Here is a 23,134-nt window from a genome sequence, read left to right as displayed (position 1 = left end):
TTTTTACACAGTGAAGTATTCAACCACTCAAACCCGTCACTGTGGAAAAAACATTCGACTGTTAAATCATGGCAAATGTACATTTATCAGTAACTAAAAACCAGCAAACTGGTCCCAAATCAAAAGCATCTCTTTTATTTTTCAAATCATTAAATTATTTCTAGTGCTGTCAAACGATTAATTGCATCCAAAATAAACATATTTGTTTACATAATATATAAGTGTGTACTGTGTATATCTATTATGCATGTATTTATTATGTATTTAATTATTTATATATAAAAACACACATATCATGCATGTATATATTTAAGAAAAAAAAGATATATACATGTAAAGATTTTTTTAATATATACATGCATGTGTGTGTACTTATAAATACCTCAGAAACACATGCAGTACATATATTTTGTAAAAAAAATTTTTTTGAATGCATTTAATCACAATTAATTGTTTGACGGCACTTAATAAGTTTGACTGTATATGTCATCTCAAAAAAGCTGTTGGTGCTAGTTGGCACAAATCATTCACAGTGAGACCAGGACATGTATTCTGTTTTGATTGCACTGAATGATGGTTATGAGTATGATATTGATGATGTATATCGACTCTCTCTCACCGTGATTGACAGCGAAGCGCAGCTTCTGAATGACGGCCAGATTCCCGCTGACTCTGTAAATCCCATCAGTCTCCAAACCTGAATAAGACGTCATTAAGATAAGAGTTTTAAAAAACAGTTTTACTAATGAATCATGCAGAGTCGATTCGTTCGGATTCACTCTCAAACTCAGCATCACAATGACTCACGCTCAGGTTTTATTCAACACAAAGCAGTGTTAGTGAGCGAGTGAACGCACCTCTTCTCTCCACGGCTTCGGTGCACTTCCTGACGAACTGAGGGACGACGCTTTTCTCTCGCTCACACAGCAGCTCCAGCGCACAGCCGAACACCTGATCTGAGATCAGACACAGAGCCAATCCAGAAAAATCACTCTACAACTTTCAAAAAATCTGCTAACACTTTACTTTAAAGCCTTTTTGTGTAATGCATAAGAAAAGTGGTTTAAATGCATTAAATATGCACCTTATAATGCATCGTACAATCTCATGAATAACTGTAAGCACAGTTAATACATTATAACACTTTAATGAGTCTTTGTTACATTATGCATTCTGAATTTGGTTGTAATTATCTACGAAAAGATACAATGTATTACAACGCACACTATTAATCATTATAACCTTTTAATAACCCTTTATGATACAAAAAGTATCAGAAATCAGAAATTGCAAAGAAATTGCATTGAATTAAACAACAAATTAAAGGTTAAAGTTACAGTGTAGCAACACTGTAATGTTTCCAAACATTTGACAAGTTCTCTATTTCCATATATTCAGTCATAGCCATTAATATCAATACAACTATTTTAAATAATATAAGTAAAATGGCTTATTATAATATGTAAATAAAATGATTTGTGACCCTGGAGCACAACACTTAAGTCTCTTAGGTGTCAACTGAAATGCATAATAATTAATCATCTCTCCAGTGATGTGTGGTTTGTTCGGACTGTACAATATTTGTCTGAGATACAACTATTATAAATCTGGAATCTGAGGGAACAAAAAAATCTAAATATTGAGAAAATCATCTTTAAGCTTGTTCAGATTAAGTTCTATGCAATGCATATTACTAATTAAACATTAAGTTTTGATATGTTTATGGTAGGAGATATATGATAGTTTGTCTGACCTTTGATGAGTCCTTTCTCCTGCAGCGTCTGCAGCGGAGGTCTCCGGAGGATCAGCTTCTTCAAGCGGCTCTTCACACGCTTGTGCTCCGAGTTCTCCAGGTTAGACGCGGAGCGAGGGACTGCGGAGAGAAGAGAGCGTCTGAGAACACTGCGTCAGGTCTGTGATGTTCAGAAGATCAGCACGACGGCCAAACTTACGCGACGTCTTGCGTCCGGCGCGATTCTCGTCCTCGTCTCCGCTCTGATCCAACATCTCGACCGATCCGGCTCTCCTCAGAGAATACTGCAGCACATTATCCAGAGGATTCTCCTTATCCTGCGGCACACACAAAACACATTCAGAAACGCATTACAAGTAACGGGTCACACAATCAGATTCCTGAACATTTACAGAACTTCTGTGTTTCTTTTGTTTCCCTGAAAGGTGAAAAAGATTTGTGTTTCTTTGTGACCTTGACAGAAAAGAAAAAGTAACACAAGGCTTTACTTTCCATAAAAAGTAACAAAGTAACAGAATTAGTTACTTTTTAAGGAAGTAACGCAATATTGTAACGCAGTACTTTTAAAAGTAACACTGATTAGAATGTGACTATAAATAAACGCTGTTCTGCTGAACTTTCTGTTCATCTGGGAATCCTGAAAAATAAAATGTATCACAGTTTCCACAAATATATTAATGTTTCCAACATTGATAATAATCAGAAATGTTTCTCAAGCTGAAAATTTGTATATTATTCTGATTTCTGAAGATCATGTGACACCGAAGACTGCTGAAAATACAGAAATAAATTACACTTTAACAGAGATTCACACAGAAAACAGCTGTTTTAGATTGAAGTTATATTTCCAAATTTGTATGTATTTTGAAATCATAACTTTAGGCTACGCATTGCCAGAAAAATGCGAAACATCCCCGACTCGCCTCACTCTGCAGAGAGAAAACCAGCAACCTGCCACTGCTTGCACACAAAATTATTACTAACCTGACACTCAAACACCAGAACCACATGCTAAATCTGCAAAACCATACACACATTTTTGGCCTTTTACTCAGGGTTTTCAATTTCGTTAAACACTTTTTGCAAAACACAACACACAATTTTCTATGCAACACACAAAAATCTGACAGGAAGTTTCTTGATTTCCTTTTATAAACACAACCAATCAAATGTATGTTGGAGGAGGAGAGATGGAGCTAGATACACACAACCATCTCCACACGCAAACACACACATCATGTTTGCTTTTACACTACAGGCTACAACACTACATATTTTTTTTCTTTTCAAACGGTGTACACTAATGCTACATTTACAACCACAAAGAGCAAAAAAAATAAAGTTTGGTTTCAATTTTGCTTTTGTTTTTACTTTATATATTCAACAGCTCTCTCCCAATGACATTCAGTCATGTAGATGTGAGCTTTTAAAAGAAGAGCTTTAGGTTTTGAATAACAGTGTGTATATGACATAATCAGAAATATAAGATTATGGTAAAGGTGTTTACAACGGAAGACAAATGTTTGCTTTTGAAATATGTTTGTGATCTTTTGACTGTGATGTTTCACTTTGAAAGAGATGTGAGGCATTTTGCATCTCGTGTGTGCAATTCTCGAATTTGTGTGTTACGTTTTGAAAAAAAGAGGAAAACTTTGGAAAATGTGTGTAAGCAGTTGAAAAAAACTGTAATAAAAATTGTTTATATTAAATTATAATATTATCACACTTTATTATTTAACGTATTTGTCTGAGTGTGTGTGTGTTTGTGTGTGTGTGTGTGTGTGTGTGTGTGTGTGTGTGTGTGTGTGTGTGTTTCAGACTCACCAGTCTGTGGATGACGTTCTGGATGGTTCTGTACCATTCTCTGATGAGTGACTCTGTGTCCGACTGCAGCAAGAACTCATTTCCCGTAACCGTCCTCAGCTACACACACACACACACACACACACACACACACACCGCACATGAAGTGTTGTTCCGTTCAGCATTTTATCACAATTTAAATTTATAACAGAGGAAGTTACTGAGAAATTAAACACTAAATGTTACTCTGTCAATGGCTCACACAGAAAGACACACACATTAATCATTGCTACATTTACTTTGTCACAGATGCTCCTTTTGGGAAACACATAAAATCATATTTGATTGCATATTTGACAAATATGAGCACGGTTTGAGACATTCTCCTTCATGTCACTTCTGTCTCAGAGATCTGACTTTCACCTTGAAGACGTTTTTCTTGCTGGACAGATCGTTGGTCCACTGAAGCTGAGCTCCTCTCAGATCCACGCTGCTCTCTGGACAGCTGTTACCCGGCTTCTGCACGCACACACATTCACAAATATTTCATTTTTACAGCATTAGATGTGGATTTGACTCCATGGCATCCCCTGTTCGTCTCTCACCCAGCTGTCAGGATTCTGGCTTTTGGGGTCTTTGAAGAAGACGAGACTGTTTCCCACCAGCACCACCCATGACGGGTTCCAGTTTTTCCTGAAAATGACACAAAAGACGTCATTCTTGCTCCAGGTAAGTAGTAAATAGTATAGAGAGGCGCACCAACCAGAGGTCAAAAGGTCAACACTACCTATTTATTGTCTTTCCTACTGTAAACGGCTCAAAATTTATTGTATATTTATGAAGAATATATTAAAAAATCTGAAAAATATTACTACATTTATATGTTAAATATTTTTAAATAAATGTAAAAATAAATTATTTAATTTAATTTAATTTAATTTAATTTAATTTAATTTAATTTAATTGATGCCTAAATGGCTCAAAAATGTTAGTAAATTAAATACATACACTCCACATATCTGACCGGATAACATTAACCTTTTATACTTTTTATGCTTAAAACAAGAAGAAAAATCTGCCAGTCTGGTAGAAAAAAAAACACTTTAAGACAGAACAGGTCCAAATATCTTTTGCAGTTTTGTTTCTCCAGAACCTTTGAGATCTTGTTTGAAAGATGCTGAGACATTTTAACCGAAAAACAAGACAAAAATGCTGATTAAGAGGATGGGTTTTTCAGCACAAGCCAAATTCTGCCTGTAATCTCGATCCATCTGAAGGGGGTTTAAGGTCTTGTGTGTGTTCGCGTGTTTTAGAAAGTGTGTGTGTGTGTGTAGATAAGCTCACCTCAGTTTCCTGCCTCCTTCTGCTATCTTGGTTTTGTTGAGCAGACCGGCCTTTTCCAGTTCCTGTCATGACACAAGCGGTCAGTGTGTGTGAGTGAGTGAGGTTTTTTTGACATATTTAGTATTTTTCCTCAGTATTGTAGCTTCATGTGTTCGTGTTGTTGTGTTTCTCACCGGTGTGACTCCTTCACTGTCTGGTGAGCTCCCAGATGAAGAAGGTTCTGTCACCAGTCTGTAATCTGACTGTAGAGAGGAGAAGAAATATAGAAATATGATCAAGACCTCATAATCTGCCTTTTCCTCATCCTCTGCCACCATTAAAACATGTCTTTCATGAAACAGCACATGCAATGAAACAAATGAATAAATCCATCATGCATCACCTAACAGCAAGGTAGATGTGTTTTCTGACTTTTTTTTTGCGTGCATATTAACCACAAATATTTAATTATATTACAGTAGTTTCAGAAGTCATTCATTCTTTACTGAAGACTCTTAAAACTGTGAAATCACTTATTTATTATATATTCATTTATTTAATAAATATTTTTGCCACCATCATGGCATCTGATAACGTTGATAAGTCAGAGCAGACATTGGGTATTAAAAAGAACAGCATACATAAAATATACACAAAATCCTAAAATTCATACCACATTCTCATAGTTAATAATTTGTGATGAATGTAAAGTTTATTTATTTATTGATAAATATTTATTAACAATTTAATGAGTTATTTATTTATTTATTTTAACCACACTCTTATAGTTAATATTTTGGAATAAATGTAACAAAAAAAAAAAAAAAAAAATATTTATTTATAAATATTAATAGACAATGTATTTTATTTATTTATTTATTTATTTAACCACATTCTTATAGCTAATATTTTGGAATACATGTAAAAATGTATATTTCTGTCATGATTCTGCCTTCATGTCCTGACTTTTCTCTAGTCTTGAGGCAGGATCATGACAGACCCGTGTTTTGTGTACAAGCACATGGTCTTGTCTTTGGGCCATGTGCTTGTGTTGTCTTGTTCCCTTGCCCCGCCCCCTTGTTATCCTAGTCTTGCCGTGATTGCCGTACCTGTGCCACCTGTTGTGTCTTAATTAGTTCTCCTATTTAGATCCCCTAGTGTGCTCTGTCTTTCGTCGGTTCATTGTTCCACACTGAGATTGTTCCTACTTGTGAGTGTCTCCTTATGTGTTTCTACTTGTCAGCCCTTAGAGAAGTCTTTGTATATCCGTGAGTGTTTATTTGTAGTTAGTGTTCTAGTGTTTTGAGTCTTTTGCTTATGGTGTCAACATAGTCCTGTTAAATTATTTTGAATCTGCCCTAGTCCTTGTTTTCCCCCTCGTGGATTTTGTTTTCCCCTTTTTGTGTTTAATAAACCCTTTGTGTTGTGATTCCTGTCTGCATTTGAGTTCCTCCTTGCCAAACCCTGACTATTTATTTATGTATTAATTAAATGTATTTAAGTTATATTAGGTTATTTAAAAAGAACAGAACATCTGAAATATACACAAAATCTGATTTTTTTTTAAAATCTTTTTATTAGTTAATATTTTGGAATAAATGTAAAAATTATATATTTATCTATAAATATTCATAAACAATTTAATTTAACCACATTCTTACAGTAAATATTTTGGAATAAGTATCACAATTCATTTTATTTTTTTAGTTTAGTTTAGTGTTTTATTTTTTTTATTTTAGTGTTTTTTTTTTGTTTTGTTTTGGTCTGCTGCCTTCCAGCCAATCAGGATTGCAGCCCCTGAGTAATTAGTCAAATGGCAATGACAGCTCAGGTGACAGACTCAATCACAGAGGGCACACAGGTGTTATACATCAACTGGTATTACTGAGACGAATGGGAATAAGGGTTTGAGCATGTGTGAAACAAGCCCTGAAACACAGTTCCTCTCACCTTGCCGTTTGCAGAAGCTCGCTGTAAGGGCAGGAACATGGGGTGGGAGTGGCTCACACATGCCACGCCCCCTGCTAAGGCAGAGTTCCTGCGATGGGCGTCGTCAAACATGCTGGAGGCGGAGCTGAGCACGTCAGATGACGCAGCGTGCTGCATGCTCTGCATCGGGACGATATCAGGTTAGCATCACTCAATTCAATTACATTAGATTCAGTCCAGTCACATTACATCCGCCTCACTTCATTTCAGTAATGTTGGGTTTAATGTGTTTATCCTCCAATCACTCAACTCAATTAGCAGACTCGGTTACAGGTCAAAAGCAGCTTAACGGACAGACTGAACCCCCAGTGAGGCGTGTGACTGTGATTCCTCCATATGCTGCGGATTAGACCGGGATCACACGCACACGGCCCAAAAACAAGAGCACAAATACAGGGACACGGAAAGATAGAGGCAATGCATTTCTCTTACGTCCAATCAAACTTGAAACGAGCTGAACAATCTGAGAGTGAGGAGATTTTTAGCAAAACAGAAGGTGAAATTAAAGGTCCTTGAGCTTCATGAAGTTTGACTGATGGTCTGAACAGAAAATAAATAATAAAATATACACCAAATCTGAAAAATAATGACTACATTTTATGGTAGATATTTTGCAAAAAATGTAAAAATCACCGAGATCTGAATAAATTCTAAATTAAAATGTAATTTAAAAAAATCTAACCGTAAAAGTGCAAGATAATCAAACGATCGGATTGCATTAATGTTATAAATTGAGATTCACAATAAATATTATAATCGTTTATTAGATATATTGATGCACAATATATTAAATATTTTAACTGCTACTAGTATGTAAAAAGAAACACTGCTGTAAAAAAGCACCTTATTTGTTTAAAGTGTTTGCAAACCAAAATGTTATTGCACTTTTGTTCATAGAGCAGTACTTTTAGATGAAAAAGTGCACAATTCACTATTTTTGAATGCATTGTTGAATTTTGTGCATGACAATGCGATTAATTGCAGACAATCGTGCGATTAATAAAAAAATAATCGTTGCACAGCATTACATTAAATACATGGTCAGTGTAAACATAAAGTACTATTGGTTGTTTTGATATTGCATTAAGAAGACAAGGATTTCATATTTATTTAATCCTGGAAAATGATAGAATTTAGTGAAACTGGAAGATAGATAGATGGATAGATAGATACCTGGCTCAGCTGCCAGCCGTTGGCATTATGGGTAATGTAGGAGAGGTCAGGCGAGAGCTGAAAGAGAAGGTCAACCGGTTGATTTGAGAAAGTTTACAGATGACAGTCAATGGAAGAGAATAGAAGAACAGCTGACCATAAGTGGGATGCAAAACCGTTTACCAAAGCTCTCCGAAACGCCAAATTAAATCAAAACACACCGACACTCACTTCAGAAACAATCAGAGCAATAAACGCTTTTAACATGCTTTTGTTCCTATTGAGGACGCATTAAATAAAACAATGCCGTCTGTGTGGATCTAAGTTCTGTCAGATGTGAAACTCTGCGTTTCTTCCTCTTTAAAGATGACTTACAGAGCCGCAGATCTCCCGTAATCCAGCGAGAGCCATCTTTAATCCAGCGTCTTCAGAAAGTCACCGGCTCCTCTATCTATCTATCAGCTCAATGCGAACTCCACTTCCTCTTCACAGGAGGAAGACACCAGCTTCGAACCGTTTGTGTCGATGAGGAAGTTGAGTCGAGATGGGTGTGAAAGTCAAATTCACACTCGCATGAAAAGAGCTCTTCTTTAACTGAGACTCCGTCATCTCTGGCTTCATTCACACAGCTCTGATCAAACACGCTTCTGTTACGAACCAGACTCGCTCCAGAAGCTCTAGAATGCACATATACTATCATTTATATGCCACTAAATCCTTCAGGAGCCAATAGCAAGTCTTGATGTTTACTATCTTCATCTGGTTTGTCATTACGGATTACAGGCGAGTTCGAGAAGCGGATTGACTTCGGTTTAGCCGTTCACACTGAAGCTGACATTTACAGTGGGTTTGCTTGCTGTATAAACAGATCTAGTCATAAACTAGATATTTGATATGAACACCATCAATGACTAATGATCAATCAAATCTCTCGGAGCTGAGAATAGGAGCAACTGTACGGACAGAGAAAGAATAAAACTAGAAAATTAAAACTTTCAGGACTCAATAGAAATAGACACAATCTGTTTTATCTGCTTCTGTCTGCTACAGTGTTATTTTTGTGTTATGTTTCTATTATAGAATTTATAAATATTTTTAATTCATTTTTACCTTCATTTATTTAAATTGAAAAATATTTTTGAATATTTAATTTTAAATATTTTTTATCAAACAAAATTATTGTTAATTAACAAAAATATCTGTTTATATTTCAGGTTTCATAAACAAAGAATTTAATTGCAATAATTTATTTAGATTTTAAAAAATTTATTGTTTAGGATTTTGATATATAATATATATTTATTTTTTTCACTTTCATATATGTATGCGTTTTATTAGAATTTTTACAATTTAATAATTTATTTAAATTTAAATCTCTTATTAATTTTAATTTTTTTTTATTTTTTCCATGCTTTTTTCATGTATTATTTATTTGTCCTTTTAGTACTTCAACTTAATCTTATTTTATATCATTTAGTTGCTAATGTCACATTCAATTAATAAAATTTAATCTAAGCTTTATTTCAATATTCAATAATTTAAGTTAATAATAGTAACTGGTCTGCTGTTGTATGAAATAGATCAGTACGACTGTCAGTCCCAAAAATCAGTTTGTAGAGATTTAATAAATAAATAAATGCGTGTTAGAGAGTGTAATCCCTTTTTTAATTTGGATGTGTTTCCTCTTCTAATCCGTGACATGAGCAGATTCTCCCGCAACGGCCACAACAATCTGTGCGACTGTGAGTTTCCAGTGTCTCTAAAGCTCTTTGTTCATATAATCTCTGCGTTTGTCTATTAGTTATGGACTTCCTTTTGACAGTAGATCATCAGATAGATGGTCTACATTCACACAGCACAACATCACACACACACACACACACGCACACACACACACACACACACACACACACTGTACCCTGTGCATTGGGCTGCTTCCTGAGTTCTTTAATGGGAGTGACAGGTGTCTGATGTCACGCTGAACTGCCCCGACCTAAAAACACACCAGACAGACAGAGAGAGAGATGTGCATTAGAAGATGCATTCAGATATAAAGCAAGTGGCATGAATGAGTCATTGAATCATTTGCTCAACCACTTCCTTCAAAAAGGTAATTCATTCAGATATAAAGCAAGTGACTCTGTATGAATGAGTCATTGAATCGTTCACTCAACCAATTCATTCAAAAAGGTAATTCATTCAGATATAAACCAAGTGAATCTGTATGATTGAATCATTGAATCGTTCTCTCAACCGATTTGTCTAAACGGCTAATTCATTCAGATATAAAGCAAGTGAATCTGTATGAATCAGTCATTGAATCACTCGCTCAACCAATTCATTCAAAAAGGTAATTCATTCAGATATAAACCAAGTGAATCTGTATGAATGAATCATTGAATCGTTCTCTCAACCGATTTGTCCAAACGGCTAATTCATTCAGATATAAAGCAAGTGATTCTGTATGAATGAGTCATTGAATCGTTCACTCCACGATTTGTTCAAAAAGGCAAATTCATTCAGATATAAAGCAAGTGAATCTGTATGAATGAGTCATTGAATCGTTCACTCAACCGATTTGTTAAAAAAGGCAAATTCATTCAGATATAAAGCAAGTGAATCTGTATGAATGAGTCATTGAATCGTTCACTCAACCGATTTGTTCAAAAGGCTAATTCATTTAAATATAAAGCAAGTGACTCTGTATGAAAGAATCACTGAATCTCTGACTCTCTCGATTAGCTCAAAACGACTCGTTCACTAATGAATCACTGCTGTGTGTTCATCAGAGACGCTCGACAGATCTTCTGTGGCTTTGGAAACTTTGAGCAAAAACAGACAATATTGTGAGCCATAGTATTAACTTCTTGTTTATTGAACTGTGTATAAAATTAATATCACATTTGCAGATATTGGGTAAAAACAGCTGGTGTGATATTGATAAACTCATATCATAGAAATATAAAAGAGTCACTTATTTTTTGCCCTCATATATTGAATTTTAGACTCCTATAAATGAATTCTAACAGGCTTCAGCACACAGACACATGATTGGATGCCTCTGATTGGTCAACAGTCGTTAGTTCTGGAATCTGATTGGCCGCTCACCTTGTTTTGGTGGGCGTGGCTCTCACGGGCTCTGCGTGGAGGTTTCCACGAGCGCTCCTCGGTCACGGTGTTGACGTAGTAAAAGCGTCCGGTGCCGGGGTCACGGTACTGCTCCCACAGCTGCAGCGTCTGCAGGGGTCGTTGACCCGGCAACGGCTTGGGAGGCTCCGCCCACCGCTTCCCCTGCTCTGACAGAGAATTCTGGGAAATGTAGGCGGATGACGAGATCTGAGGAGAGAGAAACATTTGAGGGATTAGACAGAAATATTGTGCATATTTTACTAGGAATGCAGCACACACTTGTATTATAACATTTAATACTATTTGAATACCTTTAGTTTTGGAATTGGATTTTATTTTAATATTTTCAGTTTCAATTGTTGTTTGAGTAATTTTATGTGCAAAATTTTTAAACATTCGTTTTAACATCCGTTAAAGTTTATAATTATAGCACTTATTATTATTATTATTATTTAGTATCATTTCATTTCTATTTTTTATATATATTTTTACGTTTTATGTAAATTACTATTTTTTTTTTATAGTTTTAGTTTTTCTTATTTCAGTTGTAGTTCGAGTTATTTTAGCACTTTAACAATAAGTTCCGTTTTTTCTCATTTCTAATTTTTAAGCTGTTCATGCAGTTTTAAATCCTCAGAATATTTTTAACAGCTTTAACAGCTTGTTTCTTTTTCTGTTTCATTTTTAGTAATTTTTGTACTTCCACTTTATATTTTAATTTATTTAAAAACTGATTCTCAATAATCTTAGTTTCAGTTTTAGATTTGATCATTTTTAAACTTCAACTTATTTTCAGTTTTCTTATTTCAGTTTCCTTTTAGTTTTTCATTTTCATATTTTATATTGAATTTCAGCTTTATCAACAATTATTCTGAATATAGTACACAATATAGTAATTTTATTACTTAAACTTATTTTTCAGTTTCATATTACTTAATTTCCATCAAATATTTACATTTATTTAATCTTTATCAAGTTTTAGTTAATAAGATCAATTTCAGATCCAGAGATCAAGCTCAACGCTGATGTAATTCTGCTTTTAAATCATTGTTTTGTTTCAGCAACACTCACAGGATTTAAACTCTGTTTAAAAAGCAATTTCTGCATTTCTTTCCAGTTCATTCGTTCATGCTTTCTGATGCAATCCTCTTAGCGTGTGTCTGATTTGTGTATGAGACCAATTAATGCGTATGCAAGATTATCCAGGTTTAAATGTGGACAGACATGAACTAAAGAGTGCATTTTAGGACTAAAAGGGAGCGTTGTGTGCCAGTGTGGTTACAGACGTTCATGCACTAAGTAAGAAAACAGCTTGAAGCCACAACTGTCAAGAGGAAGTGGCCTAAAACACAGACATGCATGACAATATGAACAACACACAGAGAGAGAGAAGGAATAAAAACCATGAGAAGCCAGCCAACAATAAAACAGCTGAATGCAAAAGGTTTGCTGATGTCACTGAGTGCACTTTGGAGTGCACTTAAGAGCTCTGACGGATGGATTAGGGTGCGTTTATGTGCTGTAAATCTGAGGTGAGAACGCTGTGGATCTGGATTATATAACTCCTCTCTGTGATGCCATATGGCCACGCGAGCGTCATGCCACAGACAAACAGCAGATGTCTCTCTCTCTGACATCGGCTCGAAGCTCAAAGGTTGGTGCTGTGCTGCAGGAAAAAACGGTTAAAAAAAGAACTTTTTCCACTCTAAAGCGCAGAAATTAGACACTGAGAATTAATAGAGTTAAACTAATGCATGAGACATATCAAATAATAGTCAGAGATATAATTTTTAATGCAATAGTTTATTTACCTTTAGACGATCTGAAAGATCTTTTGCACATGTATAGCAGGCTTTTATTTCTCATAAAGTTTGATATAATGAGAATATAATAGAATACATTCTAAAAATTAATTCTTTAGAAAGCTCTGTTTGCCAATCTCAAAAAAACAACAACTAATCGACTTTTTTATTTTCAGAATTCACTGTTCTGAATCTAGAATACTATTATTTACATCATTCATGAATGAATGTGACGAGACGAAACATATTAGGCATTTAACTGAATGTGCGCATATTTAAAAATGTTATTTAGAAATAGTTTTAACGAGAACAAGAATTTGAATAACAAATGTATTCAGTAAAATAAATAAAAACTTCTGATGCTTTCAGCTTTAAACCACAGGAAATAATTAAAAACTGTTTCTTATTGGAAGTTTGTTTCTGCCACTGAATAAAAATAAACATTGTTTAAATTAAATATTTATGCATATTGCTATAATTGATATATATGCAAATACTATTTCAATCTTTATACTTCAAAATGTCATGTTTATTTCAATGTTACGTGCCATTTCTTTGTAAGCATTTCTAAAATTTACTAGCAACTTTTTAGTAAACATTGATTATATATTCATCAATCTATATTTGTACTGATATATTTATCATCAATAAATCAATTTTTTAACCAATTGAATATCGCTTGTATATTCACACATAGCAATATTTTAACCATTCATACTTTTTTCTTTTTTGTACCGAATAAAAGTTCTGCTGATTCTAATCAATCTAAATAAATTAATTTTGAAAATAATTTGAATGTAAACATATTTTCAACATTTTATTTTTAGTCTGCATATTATATCTCACTTAACGTTCATGTCATTTATTAATAACTGAAAAAATAAGTACATTTTTAAAATATGATTTTATGATTAAAAAAAACATACATATATATATATATATATATATGCATTTTTAAAATAAAATAAAACCAATTCAATAATTAAAATAAAAAAGAAACACACTAAATGTTGAAGTAGAAAGACAGAAATGATCATTTCTTGTGCACCATTCATCTTAGTTTTATTTACACTTTTCTTCATGAATCCGAGCGTTTGGTGAGAAATGAGTATCTTGTGACCTGAATGTGTCTGTAATCCCTGATTATTGTGTTTAAAGACACGAGGGAAGCAGAAACACACAGTCAAACAGTCAGAGAGAAGGGGAAAGAGCTCATTAGTGTAATAACCAGAGATTATAAACATATAATGATTGTTACCTGGATGTGTGTCTGCGTGTGTCTGCGTGTGGCTGCGTTCACGTCCCACTGGCTGTAGGATTTGCTCGGGTCTGGGTCCTGGTACGGGTTCTGCGGCAGACTGCTGGAGCTCTGGCTGCGGGCGATCGGGACGCAGGGAACCGAGAGGTGACCCGAGGGCACAGCGGAGGAACCGGAGAGGGGTAACGTCGGGAAACGTCCTCTATGGTGGTCCATCAAGGCACTGCTGCAGCTGAGATTCTCCATGGAACGACAGAACTGCTTATCAGGCACTGAGAGGAACCACAGACAAAACAGGAGAGAGAGACCTTAAAGAGACGGGTCGCCCGGAAATCAAACGGGAACAAGGATCTCTAACTTTTGATTGAATCGAAACACAAACTTAAAATATCAGGACCACGAAGTAGACCTTAAAGAGACTGTTCACCAAAAATGATGCCATCTTCCCTCTTGTACTCAAAATATATGTTCTTTTGTTATTTTTCCGATGCACTAACACTAACACTGTAGTATTATTAATACTGTAATTTCTGTAGCACATTATAATCATTGCAATATTTATGACACTGCTTAAGGAAAAAATTGTGTTTGTATTTGTACAATCACATTTATACATTAAAATAAATTCTTTATTTAAATAGTTAATATTTGCACACTGATATTTAATTTTAAATCATTAAATACATTTTATTCTTGCGTGCATTTTATATTTATAATATTAAATATTAGTTTTTATTTTATGTTAAAATTATTTTTTTTATTTTTTTTTACTTTTTAAGGTCATAATTTGAACTTTATTTTGGCAGCAAAATAATTAATAGATTTCAGAGTCCTAGTGAAATAAACTACTTTTATGGTGCTGATTAATTACAGAATTGTCATTTTTGGATGATTTTTGAGTATACATGTAATACAATGCATAAATATACATATAACTACCATTTAAAGCTTTGAGGGCTTATATGATAAAAAAAAATTATGCTTTTATTAATCAAGGATGCATTAAATTGCCGAAAAGTGACAGTAAAAGCATTTATAATGTTCTAAAATCTCAACTAAATGCTGTTCTTTTGAACTTTCTGTTTATCTGTGAATCCTGAAAAATAAAATGCATCACGGTTTCTACAAAAACATTAATGTTTCAACATTGCTAATAATCAGAAATGTTTCTCGAGCAGTAAATCATCATATTATTCTGATTTCTGAAGATCATGTGACACTGAAGACTGGAGGAATTCAGAGCAATAGGTTACACTTTAACAGATATTCACCGCGTTTACATTCTGATTATATTTCACAGTTTTTCTGATAAAATAAATGCATCCTCAGACTTCTTATAAAAGCTTGAATGGTGGTGGATTTGTAAAAGCGAGTGCACGAGATCTACCCGAGCCGTGTGTTTGCGTACAGGGTGTGAGGGAGCCTCGTGGGATCATCTTGAAGCTCTCTGATGCTGATTGGCTGGAGGGCAGCGAGGGGCGGAACTGGCTGACCGGCAGCTCAATGACGTATGTCGCTGGCACATATATGGGTTTGACCTTTGCTCCGACCCCGATCCTCCGCGCCTGCCACCAGTCCGCGTTGGTCTTCTTCAGCAGCAGAAAGCGCTCGCCCTCGTGTATGGAGACCAGACGGCCGTCGGTGGCACGGTACGAGTAATCATACTGAGCTTCTAGAACCACAGTACTGCCCAGCCTGGACCCCGGGACCACGGTTCCCCGGCGCCAGCTTCCCGACAGCATGGTTCCTCTCAGAGACACACGGAGGGTGATCGCTGGACACAGACACCGCTGGAGCGAGACGGCACGAGCGCCATGATCTGAAACAGAAACGCTTGTTACAATCGTGATGTAATATTCACAGAAATGTAGCATTGCATCAGTGTCTCAGCAGTGAATGGGTGCCGTCAGAATGAGAGTCTGATAAAAACATAACACTTCTTCCAGTGTAAAAGTGCATCTGCTGTTGTCTCTCACAGATTTGTTTAAACTCTGCTTGATCTGTGCAGATTTCTCTCCTGATTCAGACCAGAACACTGTTTCACTGGAGGAAGTGTTATTCTGGATTATAGACTGTATGTGTTTGAGTTAAAATCATCTTAATGCTGGATGTGTTTCAGGTTTTGTCTTCTCCAGATGTTCACTGATGGACTGGAGTGCTGTGGATTATTGTGATGCTTTTATCAGACTCTCATTCTGACGGCACCCATTCACTGCAGAGCATCCGTTTATGAGACACTGATGCAGTGCTACATTTCAAAGAAACAAACTCATCCTGATCTCAGATGAACTGAGGAGGAGCACATTTACAGCAAATTAGCATTTTTGCTAAACTATTCCTTTAATAATACAATTTAATTGACTGGACATGAAATGCAGCTCATAAAAAACTGTGGAAATTAATGCAATTTGTACTTAAATTTTGGAATAAGAATTGTTTATCTATTAACAAGATTACTGGTAGATTTTAAAACTGACACAAGGCACAGAAAGATCAAACACTGCGGTTTGTGAGATGTACACCGTGAAAAGCTAATAATTAAATAAACACTTCTAAATTAAAACAAAAACAATGTCAAACATGCTGACATATTTATATTGCATTGAAAAATTAGCCTAGAATCTTTAATATTTTATGTCTGACAAAATCTGATTCATAACAATAGTCTTATAATCAGCGAGACTGCACTATCTGCTCTGGAGAGAACTGCACAAACATGACATCACTTCCTCTGGTTCTCACAGCTGATGCTAACGAGTGTGTGTTAATGAGGTGATGACATCAGAGGTGTGTGAACTGATGGCTGACGGACCGAGAGACCACATGCTTTACACTAGCAGTGTGTGTGTGTGTGTGTGTGTGTGAGAGAGTGTGTGTATGTGTGTGTGAGAGTGTGTTTGTGTGTGTGTGTGTCTGTGTGAGAGAGAGAGTGTGTGTGTGTGTGTGTGTGTGTGTGAGAGAGTGTGTGTATGTGTGTGTGAGAGTGTGTTTGTGTGTGTGTGTGTGTGTGAGAGAGAGAGTGTGTGTGTGTGTGTGTGTGTGAGTGCCTGTTTTTGTCTCTCTCTGTGTTAATGTGTTGTCTTTTTTGTCTGTATGTTGGATTGGGTTTGTGTGTGTGTGTGTGGTTGTTGGGTTTACTAATAATCCTCAGACAGCTCTGATAATCCTCACTATAAAGCAGGAAGCTAAATGACTCTTAATGTAACAGGCTCCAAACGTCTGAGACCCCTAGAGAAAATGCTTTTATGCATTTCTTGATAATTGTTTTCATTACAACATGCAATACAATAAGCATTACGCTCTCTCTCTCTATACACACACACACACACACACACTACAAACCAATAAACACTCAATGTATTTCCAGTTGTAAATGTGGTTTTGAATCTCTGATTTTCCGCGCATGCTCCGTCTGTCTGTGTGTGTTTCAGCACTGATTTTATCACACAGACACTCGGACGTCTCTTACACTGTCAGAGTAATACAGATGTGTGCGATAGCAAGAGCAAACGTTACTGTCTCTGCGAGAAATAAGGAGATGAAACAAAACGTGCAGAAAACAGGAAACCACACGCACTTCACCAGCACCAGAGTCCAACAGAGACACAGCAGCTTCACCAGAACACACTGAGAGAGAGACACACACACACACACACACACACATGCACACACAGAGAGAGAGAGAGAGAGAGAGAGAGAGCTTCCCTTCAGCATTCACTGAGAGCAGAGACATGCACTGACTCACTGTTCACACACAAGCTGAAGAACACACACACACACATACACACACACACAAAGAGAGACAAAAAGAGACAAACACACAGAGAGACACTCACACACACACACACTCACACACACACACACACACACACACACAAACACTCAAAGACACACACACACACACACAAACACTCAAAGATAAACACACACACACACACTCACTCACTCACTCACTCACTCACTCACTCTCTCTCACACACACACACACACACACACCAGACATCAGAACACTCAAACACTCACACCCACACACACACACACACACACACACACACAGACACAGACACAGACACACAGACAGACACACAGAAAGAGACACACACACACACACACACACACACACAGACAGACACACAGACAGACACACACACACATGCGGCAGAAACCAGTGATTCCTGCAGAGCGTCTCTGATCTGCTGTAAGCTGCATCTGTGCCACGAGTGAAGGTCACTGATCTCTCACATGAACACAGAGACCAGACATGATCCGTCTCAACACGTCAACACGCGTGTGTTCACTCCCACAGCGTCTGGACTCTACACACTCACTTAAAATAATGCTGAACTAGATTTCACATTAGTGGCAGAAACTGTGAGGCGTGTTGTGTGCTGTAGCCGGGACCTGCTGTACAGTTGCTAGGGTGTTCTAGGTGGTCGCTAGGGCGTTTCTAAGGTGTTCTATGAGGTTGTCAGGGTGTTCTGGGTGGTTGCTAGGGCTTTTCTACAAAGTTTCTAATATGTTCTAAAACAACAGCCCACAAGTCATATGCACTGAAAAATGCAGCGTGAACATTCTGCTAAACATCTGCTTTTGTGTTTCTCCGAAGAAAATCCTACAGTTTTGTAACGACACGAGGACAAGTAAACGATGACACGATCTTCATTTCTGGCTAAACTAAACTAAACTAAGGAAAGAGAACATTGCTTTTGACATTCAGAAAAGTTTATGTGTGTGGCATGTGTGCCGTTAGTGTGTGTGTGTGTGAAAGAGAGAGAGTGTGTGTGTGTGTGTGTGTGTATGTGTGTGTGTGTGTTTGTGTGTGAGATTTGTTTTGCCCTTCACTCTTTCTGCCCTGTTGCCGTGTAGCTCGGGATCTGTGTGTCAGAATCCACCAATAGAATTCCGCCTGAAATATTTCGGCGCAGCTGATTGGTCAGTCGTGGAAGATGATATTACTTGATGTGATGCAAAGATTGGGACACTCCTGCACTCACTTTCACTGTCTTCATAATTACAGGCTTTGCTTTAGTGTCTACGATGATCTCAAATCAGCGAGACATTTACCCTACACACACACACACACACACACACACACACAGTAGAGTAACTCATTATCATCCGTTTGACTGGTGAATTCATTGATTAACCTCGTTTACAGGCACATAGTTACGACTGCATTGTGTGTTGTCCACTTTGAAGTGTGTACTTTCTCCAGTGACACAAACACACAGCGAGCACAAATCAATGGATGAATCAGTGATGCGAGCTGATGTGTGTGTGTGTGTGTGTGTTTTCTCTCTATATTGTCGAGTTGATCCGGTAATATGGGCTGAAGTATGAGGTTGTGGCTTCTGTAGTGTGCCTCATATATTTTTATATATTCCTATTCTACCACAAAGACACCACCACACACACTGCGACAGCAACCATGTCTAATAATATCAACGCATCTAAACTTCTGGTTAAACATCTGAGCTGCTAAACAAACACGCCACACTCGGTCGTGACCCACAAACTACAGAACTGCAGGATCCACAAACTTAACTAGTCATCATTATGCAATCTCAGGGAACAGGCGTTAATCTGGGCTCATTCTGAGAAGGTATTAAACCTCTGGACTTCTAGAGTTATTATATGTGTGAGAAGTGCATGCTTCTGTTCATCGAGGACACATTCAATTGATAAAAAGTGAGAGAAAAGACATGTAATGACTCTCTGACGCAGCTCTTAGTGAGATCAGACTATCATATATAAGAGATAACAGCTCGGAGACACAGAGACGTCATGGAGAACCAACAGTGATTACATGCAAATACATCACATCGACTGTGCAAATACTGATAGAGGAAAAATGACACTATTTGCATTATAAAAAGCATAAGCCTTTCTTTCTTTACTCTACAGTGCAGCTCATGCAACAGTATTTAAAGAGTCACATTTAAATCAAATGGTTAACCTTAGGTTGTATGATATGAAATGTATAATATGTATTAATGCCTGGGTTATAATAATAATAAGTCCCGTTCCTTTGTTGTTAGCATCAAACAAAACTAAAAATATTAATAAACATGTTTTTGTTAAAATGTTAAGCTAAAACAAAATATAAATATTAGATAAAAACTATTAAAAATATATTAAAAAGTATTAAAATTACTGATTGAAATGCACAAACTAAAACTGAATAAATAAATAAATAAATAAATGATATATAGAGAAAATAAAAAAATAAACTAATAAAAAATACTAAAAATAAAATAATAAAGATAACAGCTGATTCAAAATCTAAATAAAAACTAGAATATTATATAAATCACTGGTACTGATACTGAGTTGTATTGGCAACAAAGATAAATAGTGTGAAATAATAATGTGTGAAATAAGACACTAAAAACACAAACCCCAAAAACAAAATGTGACAAGCCAATTAGGTATTCTAATGAATTATATTATATTGCTTTCATTAGTTTAAATATAAATTAAATAAAGTAAAAGTAAGTAAATCTGGTAACTCTTCATTTAAAGCCTTTATTTATAATGCATTATATAGGTATTCATAATCTCCATTGTAATGCATTATATATTTTCATAAATAATTGTTAGGTTAAAATGCATTATGATATTTGCAGCTTTGTTTGTCGTTTGTTTTAATGCATTGCACTTTCTAAAGATTTAACAATGTATTATAATGCATTATAACTGTGTTTACAATTATTCGTGATGCGTTATAACATGCATTACAAAGCAAAATGAATGCATTAAAATTACTTTTATAATGCATGCTATATAAAGGCATGATTAATCAAGTGGGTCCTCATTTAGTGTGTGTGTGTGTGTGTGTGTGTGTGTGTGTGTGTCCTGCAGGAAGAACCCCATGGTGAGGTTTTTCCATCACACAGTCACAGGAACATCTCTGTCCTGATCGACCCACAGCGAGAGACAGACACATCCAACACCAAATCAACACTACAATCAAAGATATATGCACATCAGTGTATAAATGCATCCTAAGATCATTAGTGCAAGTGGGTTTGAGCATCTAAACTGGCTTTTTAAGGTGAGTTTTCACTAAAAATAGATGTGCATAAAAACTGTAAAATGCATTTCGGGGCATGCATAAAAATACAAATAAGCATAACAAACATCTTAATAATCATTTAAAGAGGTCTTACATTTATGGATGAAAACAGGAATAGCTTAATGTCATTATTAAACATTATAAAGCAATGATTTTAATATATAAATATCAGTGCTGTGCATTTTAAAATAAAAATGTGCAACTGTTGTGCGTTTCAGAGCAGTTTGCAATCAATATATAGCGTGCATTATGAAAACTGATCGCTGATGATTTAAGGCAATGTTTACTTTATGTTGAGTAAATTATCATTTGTTGTAGGAATTCAGAATTCAAAATAAGAGTACCAAAAATTTTAACTATTAACTATTTTTTACTCAGAAATTGCTTTTGGATTTCACAAACAATTACAAAGAAATGGCAAGCAACACATTGAATTAAATGTGACTTTTTTTTTTTGTATTGGACTGAAATAGTATTTTCTTGTGAAACACACTCATACTGAAGGCCTGGTTTCACAGACAGGGCTTAGACTAAGCCAGGATTAGCCAATAGATCAATAAAAGGACATTTAAGTAATTTTTATAAACATGTCTTAGAAGAAAAAAAAAACACAATACTGGTCTTCATCTAGAGTCAAAACGAGGGCACAGACATATTTTAAAATCAGTCAGTGCAAGATTCTTTCAGATGAATCAGCTAAGACTTACAGTTACATTTTATAAAAAACATTATAACTTGTTTCTAATTAAAAGTCTATTATTTAATAACTTCACTTAGTGCACACATAGTTTTTTTATTTTACTTGATACTTTTATCTTAGAAAATAAGCAGATGTTACTTTTAGGAAACAATAATTCTAGATAAAATGATCAAACACAAGTGCATTTGTTCCATTAGAACGTCTGATTTCTTTAATAACTTCTGTCATGATTCCATGAGCATTTAAAGTTTAATTCAATTCAAAAGTGTAGCACTTTATAAAAGTAGGGCATCAACTAAACTAAGTTTAAAGAGTAGAAGGTTGAAATGTTTTACAGCATATTTCCTCTTCCTGTTTATATAGGAACTGTAGAACTGAAGGAGCAATTCATATGTGATTCAGCTTCAAAGAAATACAGAAGACAATGCAGAAAGTTCTCGAGCAGCATGACATTTTCTATCTGTGAAATCACAAATTATGACTTTGAATGCAAGCTCATGTCAGAAACACAGAATATTCACAAATATAGAAGACAACATTCAGATCTGTGTGTGCTTTAGGACACGTTTCGTGTCTTGAAATGAACCGGATGGACAGAAAACAGCAGGCGTTCAGCAGTTCAGACGAGATGATAAAGCCACAGTCAATCTGAAACTAACAGCCGCTGCAAAAAATAATCTGCTTCATTCATGGGGTTTTCAGAAAGTTTAAATGCATCAGATTTATGATGGCTTGACTTTACAGCAAAGTGCATTTGCTTTGTTCTCCAGTCGTGCAAGAGATCATTACGCAATTTTACATTAGACGTGGCACTTCTTGTAAATAAATGAACACAATGCTGCTCCTGGTACCAGATCAGACTCCAGCTGGCCTGGAAACAACTCATAAATCAGACATATCTCAACCGTTTCGACTACGAGTGACTTTCTTTCCATTTCCTGCTTCTCGAAGAGATCTCAACTGAGCTCAGATTTGACAAACAAGACCAAAGTTGTCAAAGATCTCAGTTTGAGTTCATTTTAAAGCTTTATGGTGTCTAGCGACTCCTTCGTGTCCTATTATTACTATTTACATTTTAATAAAATGCCATCACGTCTCATTTATATTTCACTCTGAATCTCATGAAACTCAGAAGTCACCTGAGATGTCA

At 35.7% G+C, this 23,134-nt stretch overlaps 1 protein-coding gene across 2 annotated transcripts in view; it reads right to left on the bottom strand.

Moving 5' to 3' along the window:
* The window catches only part of arhgap9 (Rho GTPase activating protein 9), a 29,641-nt gene that overhangs the window by 5,980 nt on the left and 527 nt on the right, over window positions 1-23,134 (bottom strand). Inside the window, exons 2-16 of one of the 2 annotated variants that reach the window (XM_052600430.1) lie at window positions 15,597-16,028; window positions 14,210-14,481; window positions 11,129-11,356; window positions 9,939-10,013; window positions 8,042-8,098; window positions 6,830-6,988; window positions 5,074-5,142; window positions 4,901-4,962; window positions 4,162-4,249; window positions 3,980-4,075; window positions 3,578-3,676; window positions 1,953-2,070; window positions 1,754-1,873; window positions 858-956; window positions 620-697 (exon numbers count right to left, since the gene is read on the bottom strand). In XM_052600430.1, the coding sequence (XP_052456390.1) occupies window positions 620-697; window positions 858-956; window positions 1,754-1,873; window positions 1,953-2,070; window positions 3,578-3,676; window positions 3,980-4,075; window positions 4,162-4,249; window positions 4,901-4,962; window positions 5,074-5,142; window positions 6,830-6,988; window positions 8,042-8,098; window positions 9,939-10,013; window positions 11,129-11,356; window positions 14,210-14,481; window positions 15,597-15,951 (1,975 nt within the window). In that variant the 5' untranslated portion in view covers window positions 15,952-16,028. The remainder of the gene's footprint in view (window positions 1-619; window positions 698-857; window positions 957-1,753; window positions 1,874-1,952; window positions 2,071-3,577; window positions 3,677-3,979; window positions 4,076-4,161; window positions 4,250-4,900; window positions 4,963-5,073; window positions 5,143-6,829; window positions 6,989-8,041; window positions 8,099-9,938; window positions 10,014-11,128; window positions 11,357-14,209; window positions 14,482-15,596; window positions 16,029-23,134) is intronic. The other variant, XM_052600431.1, reaches the window with a different exon arrangement.

The sequence above is a fragment of the Carassius gibelio genome, chromosome A6 (genome assembly GCF_023724105.1).
Source record: "Carassius gibelio isolate Cgi1373 ecotype wild population from Czech Republic chromosome A6, carGib1.2-hapl.c, whole genome shotgun sequence".
NCBI classification, from domain to species: Eukaryota; Metazoa; Chordata; class Actinopteri; order Cypriniformes; family Cyprinidae; genus Carassius; species Carassius gibelio.
Note: the sequence above shows the minus strand (reverse complement) of the source record. Positions and strands in the feature narration are given on the sequence as shown.